Here is a 24702-nt window from a genome sequence, read left to right on the forward strand (position 1 = left end):
TGTTTGAGCGGCATTCTTGTTCTCGTATCTGCTTTCCTCCATCACACATGATCTCACAATTTGTCTTGTCTACGCACTTTTCTTTTTAATGACAGGTACGGAAGTTGAAAAAGGTGAAACAGACATCTATGCATTTAGCAATGATTTTGTTTTACTGCAAAATCGACGATATTCATTCACAAACGCTCTAAGGGACACTTTGTACGAGGAATTCACATCAAGAAACTAGACTCTGTCCTCACCAGGAAGTGCCTCTAGAGGGCGGGAGAGCTGGTAGAGCACAGTCCTGTTCAGGCAATGGTAGATGTTGTCTAATGCAATGCCTTGTGCTAAACACATAGCAGGAAAAGGAAATGACGAGAAATGGGTATCATGAAAATCAATGCCCCTCTCGCAGATGAAAAAGACAACAACATTGAGATAGTCATGATGGTTTAACTATTAAAACAAGAATCATAATCACAAGCAAATACATTGTGCATCAGTAGGACTTCACATCATAGAGAACACAAAAGTCTTTGATGCCTGACTCAGTTCCAAATAATGTCAACTGAGAACACTCTTCCATTAGATTAGCTTGTATATATTGCAGTACTTAATTTGACCAAACACCTCGTTGCTAGAATCTGCCTGGTATGATCATATGGATAGTCTACCAAATTCTGTGAGCATTCAGTAATCAGATGATACACTGTACTTTAATATTTCAAGAGACAATAAACTATTTGACGCACACTGCATAGAGAGGCAGGACCAGTACGAGTTGTTGATTTGTAAATATTGGTTGACTCAAAAAACTTGCAAAAATAAAAACCAAAATACATATCCCATACTACATCACTTCAATCAATCCCTCTTTAAAACAATGTATTCATGTAGATAATGGAAAAGATTTTTCAAAAGACTACGCAGCATCAACTCACCTCTCTTGCTGGCTTGTCCAAGGAGTTGAGCAATGAATTCAAACACCTCCTTGGATTCCCGGTTGAAGACACCTATAGATAAAACAAACGTAACACAAACAATTCTCATCAAGGCACATTTCCTGGAAAGGCTGGCCACACATTGTTGTCTGTATCAACTTCATCTGATAAAAATCACGCCATTTGAGATGAAATGAAAATGATGATTTGACCACAAAATATACAGAGAAGTCAGTGTTTCTTAATCAAGGCAATTGTCTGAAAAGTGGCTGCTTTCTCTGTCTCAGCAGCACATGCTGTAGTGTGATGTTTCCAACTCCATCCGCACAAATATATATATTCTTTTTTATATATATTCTTTTTTTATATATTCTTTTTATATATATTCTTTTTTTTATATATATCTATTTTTTCCCCCCAGTTTTCACTGATCTACTTTTTGATTTATCTGCTATCATACAAAGCAATATAAGATCAGGATGGAATTTTCTTTGAAAAGGAATCTGACATCTTGCGGAGGCATCAGCAGTGAGCACCCACCCAGCCAGAGCTTGTCCACCAGGCGCGAGCAGAAGTAGAAGATGTTGGAGACGAGGTTGTTGTAGCTGCCGCCCGGGGCGATTGGGAGGGCGCTCTCCTTGCCGAGCAGGGCGTCGCCGGCCAGGAGCCGCTCCATCAGGTTGTTGAGGATGGCCGTCTGGAACTCGTTCACCTGACATGGACTGGCTCTCTCTGGGGATGACTGGAAACACAAAACACACACACGCACAAAAAAAAAATAATAAAAATACACTCATTAACTCTTTATGTGCCATGGTGGAAACCCCCTGTGTGCCACATTATTCTGAGACAGGAAGGTAGTCACGCCCTGAGAAAGAATTCTGTTTTTCCAATGTATAACTCCTACAAATTTATGCTAAGACGGGCATACTAGTAGGCAAAGTTAAAGAGGAATGCCAAGCTTTGTTTCAATATAAATTGTATGACGAATCTATTTTCAATTTTTCTTTGGAATGACCAGTTGCTACATTACTGTAAAGACATGACTTTTGCTCGTAAAATCGTGACAAAAACTTAGAATGTACGAGCAAATCTAGTTGGGAACGCCGCTTGATAGTCAATCACCACATAGAATGCAAGCCGTATAGGAGGAACAAAAGCACGAGAGACGCTATCATTGTGCCGCGGGATTAGCGGTGATTAGTGATTTATCGATCGGTTTTGGCGGCTTTGTTTGTTGAGCAGAATATGCGAAGTTGGCACGCCGTCGACTGAGTCGGACGTGCGAACGTGGCACATAAAGAGTTAATACAAGATCAGAATTATCTCCTCACATCTTCTAACACTAGCTAACATACACTTGCTGACTATCAATTAGCTTCAAAATATTAAGCTTGGCATAGAATAATATTTACTTTGGCAGTAGCAAAGAGAGTCTAAGAACAATGTTAACTCTTTATGTGCCACGTTCACATGCCGGACTCCGTCGACAGCGTGCCAAGTTCACATATTCTGCTCAAACGCACAAACCCGCTCAAACTGATCGCTAAATCGGCAAATGTCACAATACAATGAAAGCGTTTCTCGCGATTCCATTCCTGTCACATGTCGCTTGCATTTTATGTAGTGATTGACTATCAAGTGGTGTTCCCTACTACACGTGTAAATTTGCAAGTAAATTTAAGTTTTGTTTACTGTTCTGTGTCATGCCTCTACAATAATGTAGCTACTGGTCATTTGACAGAAAAACAATCATAGATTTGTCATACAATTTACATCAAAGCAAAACTTGACATTTTCTCTGCAATGTTCCTTATTAAAAGTCCAGGGTAAAAAAAAAAAAAAAAAATCTATAAACGTACATTGTAACAGTAGCCGGGTTCACACGTACATCAATTAGCGAGATACAAATCTCGAGATTTGTATCGCGATCGTCATCCCGAGTTTTTTGCACGTGTGGACAGAAAAAAAACAAAAATTAGCGGGATAAGCATCGCGATGCTAATCCCAAGAAATCTTGCGCTGGTTCATCAATTAGCGGGATAATTGGCCCCGCGCTGGTACATGTGAACGGTCGGGATTAGAATCTCGAGTTTTTATATCCCATCATGCAATGCGCACATCACTACAGCGAGGCCTCTGCGAAGAGGTCCTTCACCTCTTTGGAGCACAACAACAACAGCACGCGAACCACACCACTTACGAGTAAAAGACAATGGACAAAGGTAAGTGCGCGCAGGCAGTGATAGAGAAGGGCGCTGCGTGACCCAGTTTGCAGGCTTTGCTGTTATCTCTTTCGGCAATTAGTGGGATAATTCGGTACGTGTGGACGCTCGCCACATTAGCGGGATACTGATCGCGATCGCCATCCCGCTAATTTGGTACGTGTGGACGCTCGCAAAAAGACTCGGGATGTGCATCACGATCGTCATCCCGCTATTTTGTACGTGTGAACCCGGCTATTGATCTGACAAACAGACAAACCTTGCAGTTTCACAACAATGTGGCGCACAAGGGATTTTTACCATGGCAAATAAAGAGTTAAGGATTGTGCATGACTATAAATGATATTGCAACTGATTGACAAATTGCCCTACATCGACATAAATAGGCACTGAATTGATCAATGTTTTAGTGAAACCCTAGCCATTACGAAAGAAATCATGGGCACACATGCTCGAGCAGGATTCGAACCTACAACCTCCTGATCACTGGACAGGCATCTAATCAACTAGACCACTGAGCTTCAACCCGACAGCCAGTGCTGGTTCTAATCCTTATAGCATTGAGTCAGCATCGCAAGTTCTAATCTGTTGGATAGAGAACCTGGAGGAGACAACAGTGACCTCCCCCCCCCCCCCCAAAAAAAAAAAAAAAAAAAAAAGATGGGCTGGTCTCATTTACCTCCAGGATGATGTCCAGGACGGCTGGGCTTCTGTTGGGCATTGGCTGTGACAGGCTGTCCACCACTATCACCCTGATGAAGTCCATCACGTACCGCTTGGCTGGGTGGGTCGTCAGGGTGGCTGATGTGAAGGAAAGGCAAACAGCAATAAAAGTACCACAACAAACATTCTACGCCCCCATTGGGTCTCACAGGACAGAGACCCTATCCCAACCCGATGAAATACCCCCTTTTCACAGCATGACCGCTAGAACTTTGCAAGGTTGCTGCTCTAGGACTCCAGGTTTCTTCCTCCCAGATTGAGGCTTGAAACCATGACCTGCCTGTGTGTCCAGCATCCTCACCACTACAGTAAGTCATCCACTTCCAAAAACATCACAGTGCATACTGTACTATCATGGAGAATGTAAGAGGGGAATTGAACATGCAAATACCATAAAGGGAGAACTTCAGACATTAAATGTGCATTCCTTACTTGTCCAATATCTCAAATAAAATCCAATCCTTGTGATTTAAGAACTGTTATCTTCATTTATGTAATCATCAAATCAGTTCAGCTCACATATATACATGTATCTATCCATCAGTATTATTTTCAGGCATTTGTACATCACAGACATTATTGAAAAGATACACGTTGTACATGGAGCAGAAATCAAATCTTGATTAGTCTCATATCATTTTCATACTTTTGTTTTGTGATACTTGCAACACTTATTATGATCACTTTATTGTGTAAGTCATGACACTGCATCACAAATAGACAGGGACATCAAGAAAAACAAGAAGCAACAAGCGAGGAAAGATCATGAACCGGTCGCATAAGAACTAACCTTGGGATGTTCCATTATCCATTTTCACTCCAAGAACAGAGATGCCTAGGTCTGGCAGGAAGTCATCAAGAGGAGAACTCAGGTCACCTGAATCCTCAATCTAGGATGGGAGGGGGATAAAATTGTGGTGGTTATAAAAATGATGGCTCGAAATGTAATGCAGAATGGTGAACTTCTACTTTCCTGTGATTACAGAAAGCTGGTGACATCTTAAATCTAGTCACACTCTTGTTAGCTGCTCAATCTGTGAATGCACTTTACGCAACATGGATCACAGTCTGGTCCATGACTACTGTAAACGTGGATATTTTTGCGTGAGTAATTTTTCGTGCTCAGCCACGCAAGACGAGATTCATGGGTTTTCAATACTGTGGAATCAAGACAGCAACTATTGAAAAATATGGCATGCAAAAATAATTGCATGTTTTTGTTTTCGTGCCAGCTTCTGGTTGCGCAAAATGCACGAATATTTCAACACCGCAAAAATTTCCACTTTTACAGTATTCACAAGAGAGCACTGACAGGAACTTCTTATGATAAAATCTTTGTAAAATGTAGGAATGCAAAATGTATGTGACAATGTCATGTTGTTTGTTTCCCTTCGCTATGCTCAGCTTTGATTAAGGCCCAAGCCACCATAATCATGACTATCATCATTTATTCATTTATTTATTTATTTTTGGTTGGGGTGGGGTGGGGGAGTAGGGTAACATGACAAAAGTAAGTGACCAGGTTGACCAAGCCTCTTTTAATAGAAGAAAAGCATGCCAGTGACACACTGTTAAGCTTTCACAATATCCTACACCTTGAATTGCACCACTTTGTTTGTTTGGTTTTTCTTTTTCACCATGATGGCACTGCAATGCCACAACTGTACATGCACAAGCCATGACCATTCTTTTGCACTGATGACGGGGTTCTTGTGCGGCACATTTACAACTGACACAAGGGACGTACGATGTGTTCATTGGCATGCAAAGGAAAGAGTCAATGCATCACCGACGCAGCTCCACCTACCAGCACGATGGAATCTTCCTGAATCGTCGACAGCGTCCTGTTCGCCATCTTCGCAAGCGGTTACGGTTATGTGCGCCACAGACGAAACATGTACACGTTACATGGTAGGAGGAGGCCCAGAGCATTTGGAATTTTTACATATACATGCAGAAGGGCGGGAAAAAGAGAGAGAAAGAACTCACACATATGACAGAGGCGATAAAAAGCAGACGGAAAGCACAACATGGAGAACACAACATATAGCTACATGTCAACAAAGAAGCATAAAAAGAAATTGCACGTAAGTAAGCTGGTTTTTGACATAATGAGCAGAATAACATATACAGCAAAAGAGATATTTTGAGACATCTCATAGCTAAGACATGCGCACAACAGCCGAGATTTCAGTCATGCAAGGTACAAAATTTAATCAAAAATACACAAAGTAACATATCGTCGCTGGGGTGACAAGACCTTGTGTCTGAAATTTTGGTGAAAATGACTTTTTTGGATTAATGGTCAAATAATGGGTTAGGTAATGTCCTGGCCAAATCCCACCTGTCTTACTCCAAAAATGAAGCCACCATGACATGTCAAAGGAAAGGCTATCCCATTCACTATAGTGCTTTGGCCGCCATGTTTTTTTTCTTTCCTGAACATTTGACATTTTGTAGATACAAGGTCTTGTCGCCCCAGTGACGATATATATGTAGTTGAAGGGGTTGAAGCAGGTAAAGCATTCATTAGTTTCCATTGGTTTGTTATTTTATCAACACAAGGGTTACACTGTACAGTTTAACCGTCTTATAGTTCAGAGTCCACACGCTAGCTAAACTACACTGCACACAACACAATCTCCAAACTTTAACGCCAAAACAATATTCATTTGCTGTGATAATCAAGATTTAAGGGGGTGGGAGGCATAAAGATGAAGGTAGCATACTCTTCCTTTTTAAACCACACACAAAAAAGCAGTTGTATAACAATGTTATTCCCCAAGTGATTTCTGCAAACTTTGTGTCCGATTGAAACAGCACAAATTAGACTACAGAGTGGGTTACACATGTAGCTCACAGGAACAACACGGCTAAAAAAAAAATAAAAAGAAAGAAAAGAAGGGACCATTAGGCAATCCCATCACAACACACTAGTATGGTGTTATTTGGCAAAACGTAGAAGCCCGGACATACCTGGTCGCTCTGCGACGCGGGGTAAGGGAAAAGCGTCGAGGCCAGCCCGCTGAGGAACGGGGCGCTCATGCAGACCGGCTTGAACTCGGCGACATTGTGGTAGAGGAAGAGCAGGAACTGCACGAGAGTGACGGGGTACTCCTGCAGCCAGCCGCGTTCATCATCATCCAGGATGGGCTGAGGGTATTCCGGTGTGAGGGTAGGCATATGGAAAAGACAGAAAGAAAGACACTAATTCATACAGATTAGCTCAAAACACATCAAGGGAACGAGAGGGATTTCTTGGGAGTGTCACCATGGCCATTGCTGGACTGAGGCACATTGCTGCATCCAAGTGAGCTTGCTAATCTTTAACTATGTCAAGTTACAGTGTAGGATGGATTACTATTAAAGGTGTTGCTTACCATTGAGAGCAGTGATTTAAAAATTGTTCAAGTTATCACATTTGATACATATGTTTACGTCAGTTGTATCACAAAACATCCTACCATATCAAAATTTTGTAATGAAGCCTAAAACATAAGGAGATATCACTACTTTTTTCAATAAACCATACATGTAACTGTAGACATTTTTTTCTAGAAACAATTTTATCATAACTATTGTTCACATTTTGTACATGTATATCTAACAATACCTAACATTGACTATACTGATTAACATTTTTACATTGGTTGTTTCTATCCCTAACTCACATCTTAGAACTATTTTGAAGCACAAAAGCTGGGTTTTTGTTTCTTCTGCAAATGGTAAATAATGCCTGTAAATGCTGATGTGAAAAAGTTGCATGTATGTCAAAGTGCAAAAGCAATTTCCAAATCAAGGATGCTTTTATATCCTCTTGTCCGGATTAAAACGAAAAAATGTGTATCCAAGTTTTTGGGAGTCTTTTGCAGAATCAAGGAAGACTTGGCAGCTCTGTATCCACAGAGTATCATAAGTGTGAAATCACAGCCATCCATCGCCATGGAAACTGGTTCTATACAACCTCGAGTAGCCCAAACACCTGCAAACACAATGGTTGCTGAAAATGTTTGTACCCAGTTTCAACTCACTGCCTGAAGCCTTGTGCAAGGATATCTTCTTTGGAATCACCACTAAGCTATAACATCACTTTGGTACTCTATCAGAGTTTATATCCCCTGCATACATTTGTAACTTAGGGGACAGGTTAAGATTGGGTGGGAGGATCCCCGCTTCTCACCTGGTTGAGCATGACCCTGATCTGGGATAGGAGGATCATGACAGCGTCTGGGCAGACGTTGGTGCTGATGGCCGGACTGGACGAGTGACTGGCCGGCACGCCAAAGATGTACTGCCACATTGAGTTCAGGTCCAGCTGGTGGGGGGAGGGGTGAGGGTGGAGAGAACAAGAAAACAAACAAAACAAAAAAAACATCAGCACAATGAAGACAAAGAAGGACAAAAGTTTGTTGACTTGTGTACTTCATGTGGAAAGTCAATCAACAACTGACAGGAACTTGGTGGGCCATCAGCAGAGTCTGTGAGGATTTCCAAATCTTGTAAGAACAGAATAAAACCTTGATGATGTGTGGGTTTGTGTGTGTGTGTGTGTGTGTGTGTTATAAATACAATTATGATATTACTGCATCAACTGTTCAAACAGAGGTCAACTTTCACTAAGGCGGACAAATGTCTGCATTTACTAAACAAGCAGTAATCTCTCTGGTGTTATAGGTCAAAGTCCATATGTGACCTTGCACCTCAAAACGAACATAAAGTCGCACACACTGATTTTGCGTGAGGACTGAAAATAAGTGAAATGGGTCAACCTAGCCAAACTTGACTTTTTCATATTTTCTGAAAGAGCGGGTCTTCTTTTACATTATGTTAAAATTTGGTATCATAAAATGGGCAGAAAAGTGTGTTTTTTAGCAGTTTGTCTCGAACACTTTTGGTAGAATAGTGTGATTAGGTGTGTCTTTAGAATCCCTTTTTCATTTCGGAAAAACCTTGTCCACACTCTTCACTTTCAACTCTAATAACTTTTGAAAGGATAGTGCTACTGCTTTGAAAGTTGGCATTAATTATGGACAGAATGTGTTTATGAGGCATGCTTAATTTCAGATTAATCTAATAATCCCTTCATTGTTGTTACTCTGGTGGTTTACTTCCTGTTTTTTGTCCCATTCATCGCACAGCCAGCACGGTTTGGTAAAGATTAAGCGCTTGAATAGACACTGTACTTTAGAGCCTCTTTTCTCAGTTCACACATTTCCTGAGTTTGTGCTTTCTTTCCAATATTTAGATAGGTTAGGAGAGTCCATTTGATTTGAGTTATATATCATTTTAAAGCTTAAAGTCTGCTCTTTCAGAATATGGTCTTAACTAAAAATTCATGTCTGGCGACTTTTTGTTTGTTTTGAGGTGCAGGGTCACATATGCCCTTGCTTTGGGGGACTCCTACTGATATTGGTTATGTTTCCAATTTTTCAAAGATTCAAAGGGTTTCTCATGGCTAAACAAATAGCTGTATGAAAAACAAACAATGAAAAGAAACATTATATCTTCTGCCTCAGAAGTCATGTAATGAAATTTCCTGCATTTTCTTTTCCAACCTGAGCTGATCAGCACACCAAGAACAATGTCATCATAATTTGATGCTCTGTGACAAGAGGAATGAAATTGTGGGAAACATTTTCCAGCGAATATTTTACATGAAAAAACAGCGAGAGTGGTCATGTGATTTTGTTGTTGTTGTCAAAGTCCAATCACCTGACAGTTGTCCGGCAGGACCTTGGCGGGATGTCCCAGGGACAAGGTGATGAGGAGGAAGTAGATCTCGGGCACGTTGGCGTGGCGGGGCAGCAGGGCCTGCAGCATGAGGAATCCCGGCTGCATGCACGCCTCCAGGTTGATCTCCCGCGTCTGGGGCTTTCTGCTGCTCTTGCCCACGTTGAAGCCTGGACACAGAGGTGGGAAGGGGGGAGAAACAAGGGAAGATGGATTGTGATTACTCATGAGCAGCATTGGGGCTCGGGATGTGGGCGGGACCAAAATTGTCAGGGGAGGGGGACCAATATTGTGGGTAAAAAAAAAACACATGAGTATGGAGATCACCATGGATGCTGGTGGCATCAATAATGTGGGTAGGACTAAAGGTAAGAGACTGGGCCGGACCCAGAATGTGGGGAGAACAAGGAGTATGGGTGGGGCTCAGAATATATCATGAAGGACATAAGAGTGTTCATAGGACCTATAGAATATATGGAACTCAGAATATGACAGAGGTCCAAAATGTGGGTGTGACCACCAATAAGCGTGTGACCACCAATAATGGAGGGATCCAGAAACTGGCTACAGCTAATCAGGGGCGTAATATAAAATTTTCAATAGAATATCTCAATAATTGCAGTTTTATGCAATGAGGAGCTGAGCAACTTCCAATCAACTTGAAGTCTTACGGTCATTGTGGAAAAAGCAATAATTGTTGCTTGAAATACATGTAACCACAGCGCGAGCTGTTTTAGAAGATGCAAATGTTAGGCACTGACCTAGCACAACTTTCATCCCGTTGTGCAGCACAGGCTCCGTCTGGTCCAGCCAGCTGCCCCCAGACGCCCCCTCGCGGAAGCGGCTGATCGTGGTCTGGTTGTTGAGCATGGCGACCAGGATGCGGAGGGCGGTGATGGCCGTCGTCGGGTGGAGGTGGCCCTGCATGAAGAGCAGGAGCCAGTCGAAGCCCAGCACGCGCTGCACCTCATCACAGGTTCTGTTTGTGCGAGATATCAGAGCAAAGTTTGTGTGTTAGCATACATATGATTTGAAAACCATGTTGTCACTATCACAATGACTCAGTGTCTAGGAACATGTATCAACACGATAGAAAACTCTTTCAACCCGTTGAGGACGGGCTGATTTGGCTACAACACGCATTTCCCATAGACACCTGCCCAAGTATACTCGGGACTCATACTCAACGGGTTGAAGAAATGGTTTTGTTCTATTCAAAACTGTCCATTCACAGAGTTTCACCTTCACAAGGATTTAGCAAATATTTTATAACTGTATTTTCTTTTTCGCAGCTAATCTTTTTTACATAATATTAGTGACAATGTTTGCTGGTTAAAACAGGCAGCTCAGGTTATTTTTTAAACTGAAAACACTCTTGAAAAATGGTTTTAAAATTCAAATTAGAAACACAAAAGAATCAGCTGTCTTGATAAACAAACAAAAACAAAACAAAACATGTTGCTGCAACAGACTTTGCTTCATCTGCTCAAAGCACAACAGCTATGACACTGTTTGTATACAAATGATGCACAGGATAGAGTGCATTAGTGTAGGCGTATAGTGCACTCGAGGGTATTTACAATTGTGAAACATGCACGAGGCGAAGCCGAGTGCATGTTGCACTACATTGTAAATACCCGAGAGTGAGCTACGCCTCCACTAACGCCACGAAATAATCCTGTGCATCATTTGTTTTATAGAATGGGTCGAAAATTCGAAAACTAACAGCATTTGTCAGCGTTTTTCACGTACCTTTGTGGGTCAAGACGTCCGAGGATGTTCGTCCCAAGCATTTACGCACGTCGCACTCGGAAATCCCGCACATGTAAGTACTGTACGTATAAGCGTATACGTACGCCACATGATTGTTGTGCACAAGAAAGGCCGGCTGGCAGCCCGAACGAGAAGTTGTTTACAGGATTGACAGCGCGTATGGTAGCACGCGACGCACTTGTAACAACTGATTAAGTGCGCATTGCTAGTGTAAACATTGTGACGTCAGTGACTTTACGCTTTTTTGCAAGGCCATGCATGATAGTAAAAATTAATGCACGCACACGTGACTCATTTCAGCGCTTCCAATTGGCTACATTCTTGAACCCATTTTATAATACACTACAGTCTCACACCAAACTGGGGACTACTCACGGAGTACTGATGCTGCCAGAGTTGGCGTAGAAGAGAAGCCTGAAGAGCGTCTCCAGCAAGGTGTTTCTCAGACACACGGTGTGCGCCGACACCAGGGAGGTCGTGTCGTCCGACATGCTGTCGGAGTCTGGAGGGAGGGCAGTGGACAGGAGCAGTGATGAATTAAAGAGAAAAAAAAATAGCAGCAAAACTTTAGGCATGAGTTTAAACACCAAGGAGCAAACATAGATACAATTTTTGAGAACACATTTCTGTCTTTCAAGTGTTATCAACAGACTCTTACAATCTTAAAGCAGATTGTTCCAAGAGTAAGATGGTGCTGCTTAAAAGGAGTGGCAACCATAGAAATGAGTCTCCAGCAGCAGAATGGCTGAGTGGGACTTTATTTAAAGTTTGTGAAGAGTTCCTTGCTGCAGTGATGAAGTCTGAATGACTTCTTGAAGATGGGATAGAGCAGTACCTGACTAAAATACTTTTAAAAAAAATCAAGTGTATTTGCTGGAATTCTAATATGTACTCATTTATGACTGATGGTTAATCCCAGAGCAAACATAAGGCAATCTTTAATAAGATTGTCATAACAAAGGTTGAGAACATTAAAGTGCATAGCACCAATAGCATAGAGTATAAGTTCAATCACTAGTCATGTTCCAGTCGAGAATTTATGACAAGTCATGTTCAAGTCAAGAATATAAGCCAAATCATCAAAGACCATAAAGTTTATCATTTTGTTACAAAACATATTCCCAATATCGGTCCAAGATCACTCGGAGGTTGGTCCTGAACACATTTACTGTAGACACAGCTTGCTCTACCTTTCCAGCTCTTAAGAGACGGCTCAGATTCGCAGGTTGACCACTCTTGGAGCTCCACCGGGGTGATGGTCTTCTCATCCACTGTGGGCAAGGTGGAGGCCAGAAACTGGCCAAAGCTGGAGGCAAGATGATGGAAGAAACACACATGAACATACGGTGTACGTCAACACTGACCTCTTTTTAAAACACACTCATCAGCGAATATTAAGCCAGTTCAGAGTTTGCTTTTGTACACATTGGTACAAATGACCCTTTTTTTTTTCAATTACTTCAGTCATTTTTCAAAGCAACACAATGCATAAGCTTGCCTGATGTAACAATTCATGGAACTTATCAATCAGGCTTACACAAAAATTGAACTTTGCGTAAACCAGGTGACCAGAATAGTCTGTCAATTAACAGTTGGGGAAGCATCCATTTCATCATTTTGCATCAAAAGTATTACATATTAATACATACAATTGTATTTCCTTATTAATCTATCTATGTACAGTGTATCTATCTATCTATCTATTTATCAATCGATCAATTTATCTGTCTATTGATCTCCCTATCTATTTATCTATCAATCTATATATCTATCTATCTATCTATCTATCTACCTACCTATCTTCCTATCTATCTATCTATCTATCTCAGGGAGATGGGGTCTTACAGGAGGAGGTCTGTCGGGATGAGCACTACCTGGAGCAGGACGCCCAGACAATCAATCAATCTATGTATCTATGTATCTATCTATCTATCTATCTATCTACTTACGTATATATCAGTCAATCTATCTATCCATCTATCTATTTATCTATCTATCAATCTATCAATCTATCTATCTCCATATCAATCTACATATCCAGCCATCTATCTATCAATCTATCTATCTATCCATCAATCTACATCTATTTATCTATCTATACATCTATATATCTATCTATCTATCTCAGGGAGGCAGGGTCTTACAGGAGGAGGTCCGTCGGGATGGGAACCCCCTGGAGCAGGACGCCCAGCACGTTGGCGATGGCCTTGACGGTGCCGCAGCTCAGGGAGCTGTCCTGGAGCATGAGGAGGAGGCGGGAGACCATCTGCAGCTGGCGCAGGAGCCGCCGGTTCTTCTCTGCCTCGCTGGAGTCCGTCAGCAGCTCCAGGAAGTGCTCGTAGAGGGAGCGCTGGAGCTCACTGGGAGCGTTGTGCCAGATCTGGAGGGGGGAGGGGGACAGCAAAACAGTGTGAGGAAAACAGTGGTGCAGGGTGACTTATGTACAAAATCAGTAGATTTTTGTTTTTTTGTTTTGTTTTGTAATAATACGGAACCATCATCCCACGGAGGACACATATTATGATGCATACAATGTAGTAAAGGGATAGTAATCACTAGCACCTTTTCTAATATAAATTCTCACAATATTTGCTTTCTTCTCATGTACTCTTGTATCAAAACGTTAGTGTACTTCAGCAGGAAGATGCACACAATTCACCAAAAAATGATACTCTCTTTGAGGTGGAAGGATTTTGCAAAACAGTTGAGCAAAGTAGAAAGATTCTTTTTCGCAATGCTCTGACAAAAGAATTTACAAGTACATAAAATTGTTGTGACTAGAACTACTGTCTTAGAAACAAGCGCAAAACTACATCCACTTCCCAGAGGATCGGTTAAAAAAGAAAATGTCATTGGTTACCTCAAGGTCACAGAGGAGGTCTTCAAATGCCGTGTGGTGCGGAATGACGGTTGATTCCCTCCCACTGTCTATCGTCCCGACGAGCGAGAAGGTAAGGTGGAGGATGTGGCTGTTCAGCAGGTGCTTCTTCTTCTTCAGAAGGTAGGCAAGTATCTGCGGAAGTATGAGGGAGGTTGGAACATCCTGAAAAGTTTGATGGGAGTACCTACAGAAACACTAGACTCCCAAACTAATTTTTTGGACACCTCACATATGCGGTTAGCAGTAGCACAACTAATTTGGAAAAGCTGAGACTTGCTTGTGTGTGTTTGTGTGTGTGAGGGGGGGTGCCTCATAAAACTGTTCAGAGCGAAGGCGTAATGCATAATTTTTGCATTCTTTTGATGTGCAGTACATGAGATTTAAGAACATCAAAAAAGTAATGGGTTTAAAGAATAAATGAATATGAATACAAATACCTAGGTTTGCCAGAGGACATCGGTTCATGAAACAATACTTATTCCAGCCTTGGTGAGACAGGTATTCGCCTATTGTGCAGCATATCAACACTATGGGTAATTACAACATATTCTGATACTGGGATTTACGAAGCTGGGCCCTGGGACAACATTCTCACCTGGTATCCCTGGGAGCGCTGCATCTCCTCGATGGCCGGACTGTTGTTCTTGATGACGCACACGAGAGCCTTCACTGCAGCGTACAGACCCTCCACGTCCGTTGCCATGGCAATCAGCCCAAGCAGCGGGGCGGAGCCCCCGATATTGGCAAGAGTTCTGGCGACTGGCTTTGGGCAGAAGGTCCTAACCCCTGCAGAGAGATCAAACATATTGTTTTATTGGAAGTGGCAAGAATTACCTACTTTTAATATCACATACAGATAATCAAAGCTTTGATAATAACATACCTCATAATATCAAACTTGAATATTCCAGTTTTTGCTGAAATTTGGATTTATCTTACAAGACCGCTATCTGGAAAGGAAATTGACTTTAACCTGTTTACGACGAGTCCCAAGTTAAGTCAGGCAGGTGTCTATGGGAAATGCATGTTGTTGCAAAATCAGTACGTCCTCAATGGGTTAAACAGAAATGCGTAAATTCATACATGTATTGCTGTGAATATCAAAAATAAATCAAAACATAAAATCTTCACAACAGTAGCTTTTTGATTCTTGTAAGATATTGAAAAAAAAAGGAGGGTAACTAGCATGCATTATAATCAATCATTTGCTTGACGAGTATGCCTAGTCGGTGTCAATCATCACTTCCCAATTCACTTTTTTCCCCATCAGAGCCGATAATTTCTCCCCAACTCTTTCCCCACCCTACAATTTCAAGCCAGTGCATGCTTTGAGAAACTTTGCATTCTACTGATTGACACAGAGCATGTCTACAACCAATGCCCTTACAAAGCTCCTAACGACTGAAGAAATAAAAAAAATTCTCAGTCTGTTTCCGCCATAAGGGTTTGATACCATACAAGCTACGAGTCGACTTACCAATTTCCCCCATGAGTACTGCTCCGAATGACCGGCCCGGCCCAGTCAAGTGACCCGCTGAGTTGTGTAATATCCTGATGGGTGTGGCATTATCATGTCCAGATAAGCAAAGCTGAGAAAGACAAAGAGTAAAGAAATATTACAAACTGTGCTGAAAAAGAATACATAAATGTCAGTATACCTATACAGACATTTTTGTCTGCTTAGCTGTTACAATCTGTGACAATTCACAAATCCTTTCAAAATTGGTGTTGTATGGTCAAAATCAATATTCTCTATTAAACTACTGAAGAACTGCTCCTTCAAATTGAAATCCTTGGGTTATCAACAAACAGTAAATGACAGCAATGTCAATCCTTGAATTGGCAACACCAAAGACTTCCTTTATCTTCTAGGCATCTTTCGTGTTCATGATCAATGGCAAAGGTCAAAATCAATACTTCACACAAACTCCCTTCCAGTTTCCTAATAGAGACGTCCTCTTCTGCCAACAATAACAACAACAGCAACAAAGCAAGAGTGTATTAGAAGATGGTCCTCAAATTGGCAGGACTGAGAAACTCGACTCACCTGCTTGGCAACGGCCTTGCTGTCCACTTTGTTGAACGCCTTGCGTATCTTGGAGACGGTGAGCACGGAGAGGGCGTGGGCGTGCAGACCAAAGACGATCTTCTCCTCCGGAATGACTATTGCATTGAGGTCCACTTTGGCTTGGCTGAGCTCTGCTTGTCACAAAGGATGAAGAGAATAACAGAAAAACAAAAAGACATGATAGAAGGTGGTATTGAGGCATGCAAGGCAATCTCTCAATCTGGCTGCAAGGAAATTGTTTGAGCTCTTGCCATGTTACCTCAGCAAATCAAAGAGGAGGAAACAACAGTGAGCATCAAAAAGAAAAAAAAATGTGAATGCCAGCAAAAAAAAAAAGATTTCATTAACTGTTGTAAATTCAATTCAGTTTGCTACCTGCCATGTGCTTTGGAAGAATCACTATCAATAAATGCACACACACAAAAGAAAATGGGCATCAATTACATTTGACTCAAGACTCAGATTTCACCCAGGGCCCTTAAAGGTGATGAATATTATACACAAAACAGTGTTACCAGACTTTTATACTACAATGGCAGTTACGTCTCCTGTGAAATCCAGAGAACTTGTTAGTCTTACCCTGTGGCTACACGTGTATATCAATCCATGCAAAGAAGCACATAAAACATCTGCGTATTAAAAAAAAAAAATGCCTTAAAAAATCAAACAAAGCTGACTGATGATGAGCTGTATATTCTGGATGAAGGGCTCCCTCTATGCACACGTACCTTCTTGTCTAGGTGCCTGGAAGCTGCCCACATACGTCGGGCCAAGCTGGAAGAGCGCCATCACTGTGCTCGGCTGCAGGGTCTCCTCAAAGAGGTGGGCGGGGCCCAATCTCCATAGCAACCTGGAGGGGGCCTTGAGGGACGGGGGCGTGCCGATGTAGGCGTATATCGTGGTGAGGCCGGCAGGGTTGGGGGTCGAGCCTCCCGGGTTGGCTTGAATGTACGGCATCTGAATTGGCCAGGGATGCCAAACACAAAATATGAATTAATCTGGACAGACATTAACCATGACATTGTTTTGTGTGTAAATATTTGTCCGTCTATCTCTCAGTGACTTGCCAAACTTTTTGTGCTGCTTTGTTGCTGTTTTCAATCAATTTTAGCATCAATCATCTTATCCAAGAGGGGCCCACACTCTACAAGCATTGTCTTTTCAGTGGGTCCCACCGTTTTTTTCTCACAGTGCATATTGAAAATTATTTCACTTTCGTTACCTCAGCAACCACTGCAATGTATCCCTACTGTAAGTTTTCAGTTATTGTTGTTTTCTCTGTACAAATAAACATGCATTATTTCTGTCACTGAAGAAAGTGAGATTAACATTTACACATTATTTCATTGTGGAAAAACGAAACAAATTTGAACTTGAACTCTGAACTTGAACTTGACAAGATTTGTACGATACATAAATTATTTTTCCAGTTAAGTCAAGGGTCTCTACAATGACATCAAATATCAGCATTCCAACTGTTGAGATATTACCATGATATTCATGCTGTACCCCATCCCATCCTTTACATTGTGTGGAGGGGGAGGGGGGGACAGAACATCATCGAAAGGAACATGTGCACCGTACCTTCCGTGGGGAGAGCTGTACCCCGTCAACGAAGACCGTCGCCGAGCAGTTCCTCATGACGGCCTTGTTGAAGGTGATGGCCAGGTGGTGCCACATGCCCTCCTGGGCCAGCTCAGGAATCCACAGCTTGATGCCCGCCGACGCGTGATTGGTGGTGGGGAGGTCCGAGGCATCCGCCGACCCTGTGAGGCGAAAACGACAGGGCGAGCAAATCTTGGTTGTTGACGATCATTCAGCAAAAAAGGGACATTGCTCAGGAGATAAAGTAAGCTACAGAAAAAGGGTTTGAAAGTAGATTTATCAAAGGAATCGGAACATACTGCTGAATATTGGTTGGAGTTAAACATTTAATATACACTATCTGACTGCTCTGCACTGCCATATTGCACTCCTACATGCATGTGACCTCCCAGCTCAAAACCCACAAAAAGTAGCAATTAGGATTCTCTATAATGGACTAAAATATGTCATTTGGGTTGACTGACTCGAATGTTTAAAGTTTGCCTTACCTGAAAGAGTAATCTTTTCTCTACCACCTTTCAAAATTTGGCGGCTCAAAACAAAACAAAAAATGGAGATATAAGCAGATTTTCTGGATCATATTTTTTCAAACAGGTGCTGCATCCACTGGGAGATAGAACATGTTTTCATTGATGCTTCTGCACAGCACGCCTGAATGACCCTAATCTTTAATTCCTCTTTTCTCCTTTTTCTATGAAACTGTACCCCCGATGCTCTCTTATTTCAATCACTTTTTTAATTAGTTAGGATGGTGCAATCTTAACAAATCACATATCATCTTAACCCTAAAAAGACTGGGGGGGGGGGCCTAAAAGGCCCCCCCCCTCGACATTTTGCGCGATTACTGTAAAACATGAAATATTCGCGGTATGAAATTTTTGCGAATTGGAGCCGACAGCCTTTTTCGTGGCATGAAATTTTCGCGAAGTGCCACTGGCGTTCAATGCATACAATGTAAATATGGACTTTCCCGTGCACTTTAATTTCGCGAATCTTGGCGCTCCCGAAATTCGCGAAATTAAAGTGCACGCGAAAATTCCTTGTTTTACAGTACTATGCAACACGCAATGCTCTCGCCGCGATGCTCTATGACTTTTTTCTTTTGAGTTTCCCGCACATTTTGACACCAAATTTGTGACGCCCGGGGGTACGATTCTGAAGTTACATAACTCTTTGTACATGCACGTGAGGCCGAAAATGGCTCAAAAATGTGATTTTGTGTACAAAGTCAATGCAAATTGAGTTTTTTCACATGGTTCATACAAATATACTTATTTTTACTCTCAATGGCTAAAATTAATTTGTTTTAGGAGTATCATACTTCAAAAAGTGTCTGCCACAAATTTTGTTTACAAAAACAACAAAAACAAAAGGTCAGAAAAACAAAGAAATACAAAGAAATTCATGAAACAATAAAATAAATAAGAAATTAATTTTGATACTGAATTTTTTTCAAGTACATTTGCTAAGAATGCCACAAAGAAAAATTACACCAAAAATGAGCACTTTTGGAGCTTTATTTACTGATTTAGATCAAAGAGTCTGATTTCTCAGATAATTTAGCAGAATTAATCAAAATAAAATAAAAAAAGGCTATTTTGGAAAATTTGAATTTAATGATCTTGTAGATTACATCGCACAATACCATTGTGCAAATTTCTGCGGCAATCGCGCGATCCATGGCCGAGATCTTAAGGGGGTGCCCTTTAGGCCCCCCCCCAGTCTTTCGAGCTACCAAAATAGCCCAGTCTTTTTAGGGTTAAGGCTTACAGCTTCCTCTTTTAAACTATGTAGAAAAGTGGAAATTCATTTTGTTGGTTTTGAGCTGAGTAGTCACATATGGCTCTGAACATTTAATGAGGGGAAGAAGACAGAGGTAAGGGGGTGAGAGCCTGGAGACAGAGGAGTCGAACCTGGCTTTGGGAAGGGATCCTCTGCAGTGCTGATGACGAGGTTTCTGTCGTGGGCCGTGATGCCGATGCTGAAGCAGGCCAGGTGGGCGTCGCTGATCCCCGCGCTCCGCACGATGGTCAGCAGTCGGATGGGGTGCATGTCCGTCTCGGAGGTCCCGTAGCGGTCCACGCAGAACCAGACACAGAACGACAACCCCGACTGCGGCGGGAACAGACGCTCTCCTGCAGAGGGGGTGGTGGATATGAGGGGAAAGATGTACCCAAATCAATTGTGCCCATTATCAAAAATCAAAACATGTATTGCTAAGTATCAATTTGGTGTCATTGTTCCCACAACTATTCACTCTCAGTGTTTTTGGAAGAATTCTAGTCAAGCAAAGAAGTATGTCACTCATTTTAAACATCAGGAAAAAAAACAAACCTTCAATTCAAACTGAATATTGTGAAAACTACCATACATGTATCTCATGAGTACAAATAAGTTTTAATATATCAACTAATTTGTGGAGTAGTATCCTTTGCATGAACATCAACCAAATTTATGCAAACTTTTGCCTGTAAATGGTCCACTCTTGGTCACCAATCAGCTCACACTGCACCCAAGATGCGTCAGGGGTGTGCATAAGTATCTCATCTGCTTTCACTCCACACAAAATCTGCCTCATTACACGCATACAAACAAGTAGTGGCAAAAATCGCATTTGGGGACAATAGTTTGATTGTCAGAGATCATTTTCAGTTACAGTTCTCTTCACAAATGACCTTAATCTCTAGATTCCAAATGAACATGAGCTACTAATACAATACAGTAATCATATCTGCAAATATTGGAGACAACTCAAGATACATTTGGTATAGATACATCTACATGCAGTTTACATCTACTTCTTGAAAAGGTGGCATATAATGAGCCGAAGACCTTACCTGATCCTATTCCGCTTGAAATGGTACCGTCACCCCCACTGGCCATCCCTACCGACACCACGCTCTGGGTGGGGGACACCTGAGGGGCGATGCTGGGCAGATACAGGCAACCGCACCCCTCCCCGCTCATGTCGAACTCAACGAAGGCCGGCGTGAGGGAGCTGGTGGCCAGCCGCACATCTCTCGGGGTCGTCATGGAGACGAGGCACTTCACCCGCGTGAGGGGGACCTCCTGACCCTGTGCCGGAGCTTGCGCGCCGTTGCCCGCAGCCACGTTCGGCGTCTGCGGACTGACCGTGGTGGACATCTGCGACTCCACCGACTTGGTGGGGCTTCCGTCCTCGGATGCGTCTTGGTCCTCGTTCCCCTCTAGAGGGCGGCAATTCAGTGGGGATCCCAGCCGTAGAAAGTCTCTGTTGGGTTATATCAAAAAGGTGCAGTAGGAAAGACAGCATTACACATACTGCCTCAGAAGAATACTTACTGAATGTGATTTGTTTCAGGACTGCATCAAGATACCGTAGAGTATGTTGCCACCACTGAGAAGTCATCAGTTCCAAAGGCAAGACAGCTCAATCCATTCATTGATTCAGAACTTCTCATTTGGCACATCAGAATTTTTACATAAATGTCATTAAATGGTTGTGGCCATAGATATCAATGAGGATTAAATCTCACACTTAAAACACATCTCTAAAAAAAGCCTTCCCAAAACAAAGGATACACAAATGACTAAGAAAAAAAAAAATCATTTTCAAATATGGCACATGTCAATATGCTTTGGATCCCTCTCTGTTTCTCACAGGAAGGCCAGTGAGCATGTATGAAGGGGCATGACAACCACCTGCAAAGATCATATTCTGTACACACATGGGGCAGGAGAATTGACATTGACAGGGGGAGACAAAATTTATGTTGTAACTGGTATCTCCACTTTTTTTTTTTTTGGGGGGGGGGGGGGTTAAGGTGAGGGAAGAGGGGAAGTGAAGGGGGAGTGGCGTGGGAGGTTTTTCTTTTCCTTCTTTTAACTCTAAACATTACAGACAAATTGCTGCTCAATGGAATTTGTGTGTATTATATGGTGCAAAATTGCAAATTTGGCAACCTAAGAGTTAATAGTTAAGGTGACAGAGGAGGGGGATTGGGAGGGAGTCAATCATACCTCAGATCTTTGGGCTCCAGGGCCTGGGAGGCCAGCCGCTCCAGCATGTGCTGCAGCGGCATGTGCAGCGTGTGGTCCTCCTTGGAGAGGGCGGCCGAGCCGATCTGCAGCAGGCGTTGCGGCAGCCCCGCCTCGCACATGATCTGCTGGTTGCGCTCGCTCTTGACCAGGTCCTGGATGACGTCCACCAGGTGTGTCTGGAGGGCCAAGATGACCTGGGCAGTGACCGCAGGGGGCAGTTTGTGAAATGAAGCAGAGAAGTTCTGGTCATATCTGTCATCAATTGCTCCATACATAGCAGACTTACCAAATCCAACTACAAAGGACACTCACGATTACAACCCTCAGTTGCATGGCAAGTTGAGGTAGATCATGAAATGAAGCAAAGAAGTTCAGGTCATGTCCATCATCGTTTGCTTTATACATGATAACAGATTTACCAAATCCAGCTGCACAAGACACTGACAAATATAACCCTTAGTTGTATGCAACAAATCACAGCTATCTTCCTCCTTCCACCATTCAAACAAATCTCATCCATTCACTTTCTCCTCTTCTCCTTGGGTACCGGCATCAACATTGTTTTTAGGCTATCCCTTCCTCTCTAATATCATTCCTACTCATTCTCTTCCACTTCGCTCATCCTTCTGTCACTCTTCCAATCAAACTATCCTCACCTTCTCATTGCAGTCGGGCCTGATGATGGACGGTAGCAGATCCATGAGGGACAGCACGGCGCCAGGATGGACTATCGTCGGGTGGGTGGGCATGGGGGCACCTTGGCCCCACCCCACCCCGGAGAGCCTCCCCACCGAGCCGCGGGGCGACTTGCCCGGCACAGGAGACGCGGAGCAGGGCGTGGTCGGGGCGGAGAGGGGATGCCTGGGGGACGGGGGAGAGGTAGGCAGAGGGGTGATGGCGTCGTGGACGTGTCGACTCATGGCAGGGGAGTTGATGGGCGTCTCGGCAGATTTGCTATTTGGCGAAGTGAGAGAGAAGAGTAGAGACAACTTGTGGGCCAACAATATTAAATAACTTGTGTCAATAACACAGTGTCTCAAATTCAAAATACTGACTTGTACATTGAACATTGTTTTTAAAACCAATCATAGCCTCATAGTGAGTAATGTCCACACCCTACACATGAATACAGTAGTTATGATGACCAAGAAATTTGATTTCAAACAATGATTTTTTTTTAAATGTGGGTGAAAGAATTGTGCTCCTTGGCAATTTGAGAAGTATTCCAATGGACAGATAAGAAAAGTCTACAACAGAGTTCTGAAATCTGACTGACCCTTGGTATCATTCATAGATCAAAATGTGTTTCTGGTGGTACATAATCAGTTACTGATCTTAATTTTTGCAGGATATTTCTCTATATGGACAAATATTAGTCAAATTGACAAAGTATACAAAGAGATTTTGCCCAAGTTTAAACGGACACAAGAATAAATACTGGAGCCAAATTGATGGGCAAACAGCAAAAAGGAATATCTGCTTGGTGTGGGGCTAACATCTACTGATTCTTACCTCCCGTATGCGTCAATGGTTACATCATAGACGCATCTCAGCAGTAAACATGCCGAATGAAGCGACGTGGGTATTGCATCTTTATTTCTGCAGAGAACAAGTGCCAACACAAAACGCATCTTTACATGCACACTCTGCTATACATTAAAGGGATTGTGTAGTGTTGGTTGAGACCTAACTTAAGGTTTCTAACATTTTTTGGCGAGATAATTAGACAGCTCTTATGAAATATGAAAGAACATGTGATTCCAAAAAGAATTCAACATTTATTTGATGAAAATTTTTTTTGAAATGGCTGAGATATCCAAAACAGAGTGATCCCGATAAAAGGTGAGACACATCTTTTATTATGATTGCTTTGTTTTACTTGGTTTTTGGCTGTCTCAGCCATTCCAAAACCGATTTTCATCAAATGAATTTTCAGTTCCTCTTAGGATGGCATGCTCTGTACTATTACATAAGTGGTTGCTTGGTATCTCGCAAAAAGGTAAAAGCCCAATCCACATCTCCACTAATACTATACTATCCCTTTAAAACAATAACATTTCACCACACATCAACAATTTTTGATCCAAAATCACATGAGCTGCTGTCATACCATAACTATAAATTAGTCAATTACAAGTTATCAGCAATTATTCTCTTGACTATAGACAACTGATTTTCACACTCTTTGCACAGGTTTTGCTGCAACCAAGAGAAATCTCGCACATTTACACCACTAGTAGAGATGGAAGCCTAATTTAAAGACTGGATGGCATTGATGCTTTAGAATATTACCAACTGTAATCCTCAACAGGCATACATGTATAAAACAAATAATGCACAGCTCTGAAATTATGTCACAGCAACAACAATATTTACAAACTTGAGATTGTACTTTATAGTTACACAGTCAACAGTCTGCATTTTCCACATGTTATCACACAAAGTAAGGGCACAACTGTATCAACTTCAATGTAGCAATAAGAGGGAAAATCTGCTGTATATATTCCTAAAATGTGGGCACACTTGACAATGTTAGCATAAAGTCACCTTCGATACACATGATATACTCTATTACACATACATGGTAGTAAGATGCATGTACAAGATATTCATACAGCGCTAGGTTTTGAGTTTCTAAACCATTGTTTGAATGCTGGAAGCTTTTGAGTACCAGCGATAGGCAAGTATACAAGTGTATCTATTGAACTTCCCACTTGATAGAGGACACTTATCATCACATTTCAGTTAGCTTCT

At 42.1% G+C, this 24702-nt stretch overlaps 1 protein-coding gene across 1 annotated transcript in view; it reads right to left on the reverse strand.

The window, feature by feature from the left end:
- LOC139720557 (WD repeat and FYVE domain-containing protein 3-like) overlaps positions 1–24702 on the reverse strand; it is a 98880-nt gene that overhangs the window by 5963 nt on the left and 68215 nt on the right. The window contains exons 16-39 of the mRNA XM_071631909.1: positions 23461–23547; positions 22605–22902; positions 21928–22142; positions 20766–21178; positions 19842–20063; positions 17908–18089; positions 17052–17280; positions 16303–16454; positions 15733–15844; positions 14851–15041; positions 14235–14387; positions 13519–13754; positions 12565–12680; positions 11750–11876; positions 10363–10580; positions 9584–9771; positions 8052–8186; positions 6848–7024; positions 5679–5726; positions 4662–4761; positions 3828–3949; positions 1464–1665; positions 924–995; positions 243–329 (exon numbers count right to left, since the gene is read on the reverse strand). Coding sequence (XP_071488010.1) covers positions 243–329; positions 924–995; positions 1464–1665; positions 3828–3949; positions 4662–4761; positions 5679–5726; positions 6848–7024; positions 8052–8186; positions 9584–9771; positions 10363–10580; positions 11750–11876; positions 12565–12680; positions 13519–13754; positions 14235–14387; positions 14851–15041; positions 15733–15844; positions 16303–16454; positions 17052–17280; positions 17908–18089; positions 19842–20063; positions 20766–21178; positions 21928–22142; positions 22605–22902; positions 23461–23547 — 4082 coding nt within the window. The remainder of the gene's footprint in view (positions 1–242; positions 330–923; positions 996–1463; positions 1666–3827; positions 3950–4661; positions 4762–5678; positions 5727–6847; positions 7025–8051; positions 8187–9583; positions 9772–10362; positions 10581–11749; positions 11877–12564; positions 12681–13518; positions 13755–14234; positions 14388–14850; positions 15042–15732; positions 15845–16302; positions 16455–17051; positions 17281–17907; positions 18090–19841; positions 20064–20765; positions 21179–21927; positions 22143–22604; positions 22903–23460; positions 23548–24702) is intronic.

The sequence above is a fragment of the Diadema antillarum genome, unplaced genomic scaffold, assembly GCF_040938485.1.
Source record: "Diadema antillarum isolate AM-2024a unplaced genomic scaffold, OU_Dant_1.0 scf00000129, whole genome shotgun sequence".
NCBI classification, from domain to species: domain Eukaryota; kingdom Metazoa; phylum Echinodermata; class Echinoidea; order Diadematoida; family Diadematidae; genus Diadema; species Diadema antillarum.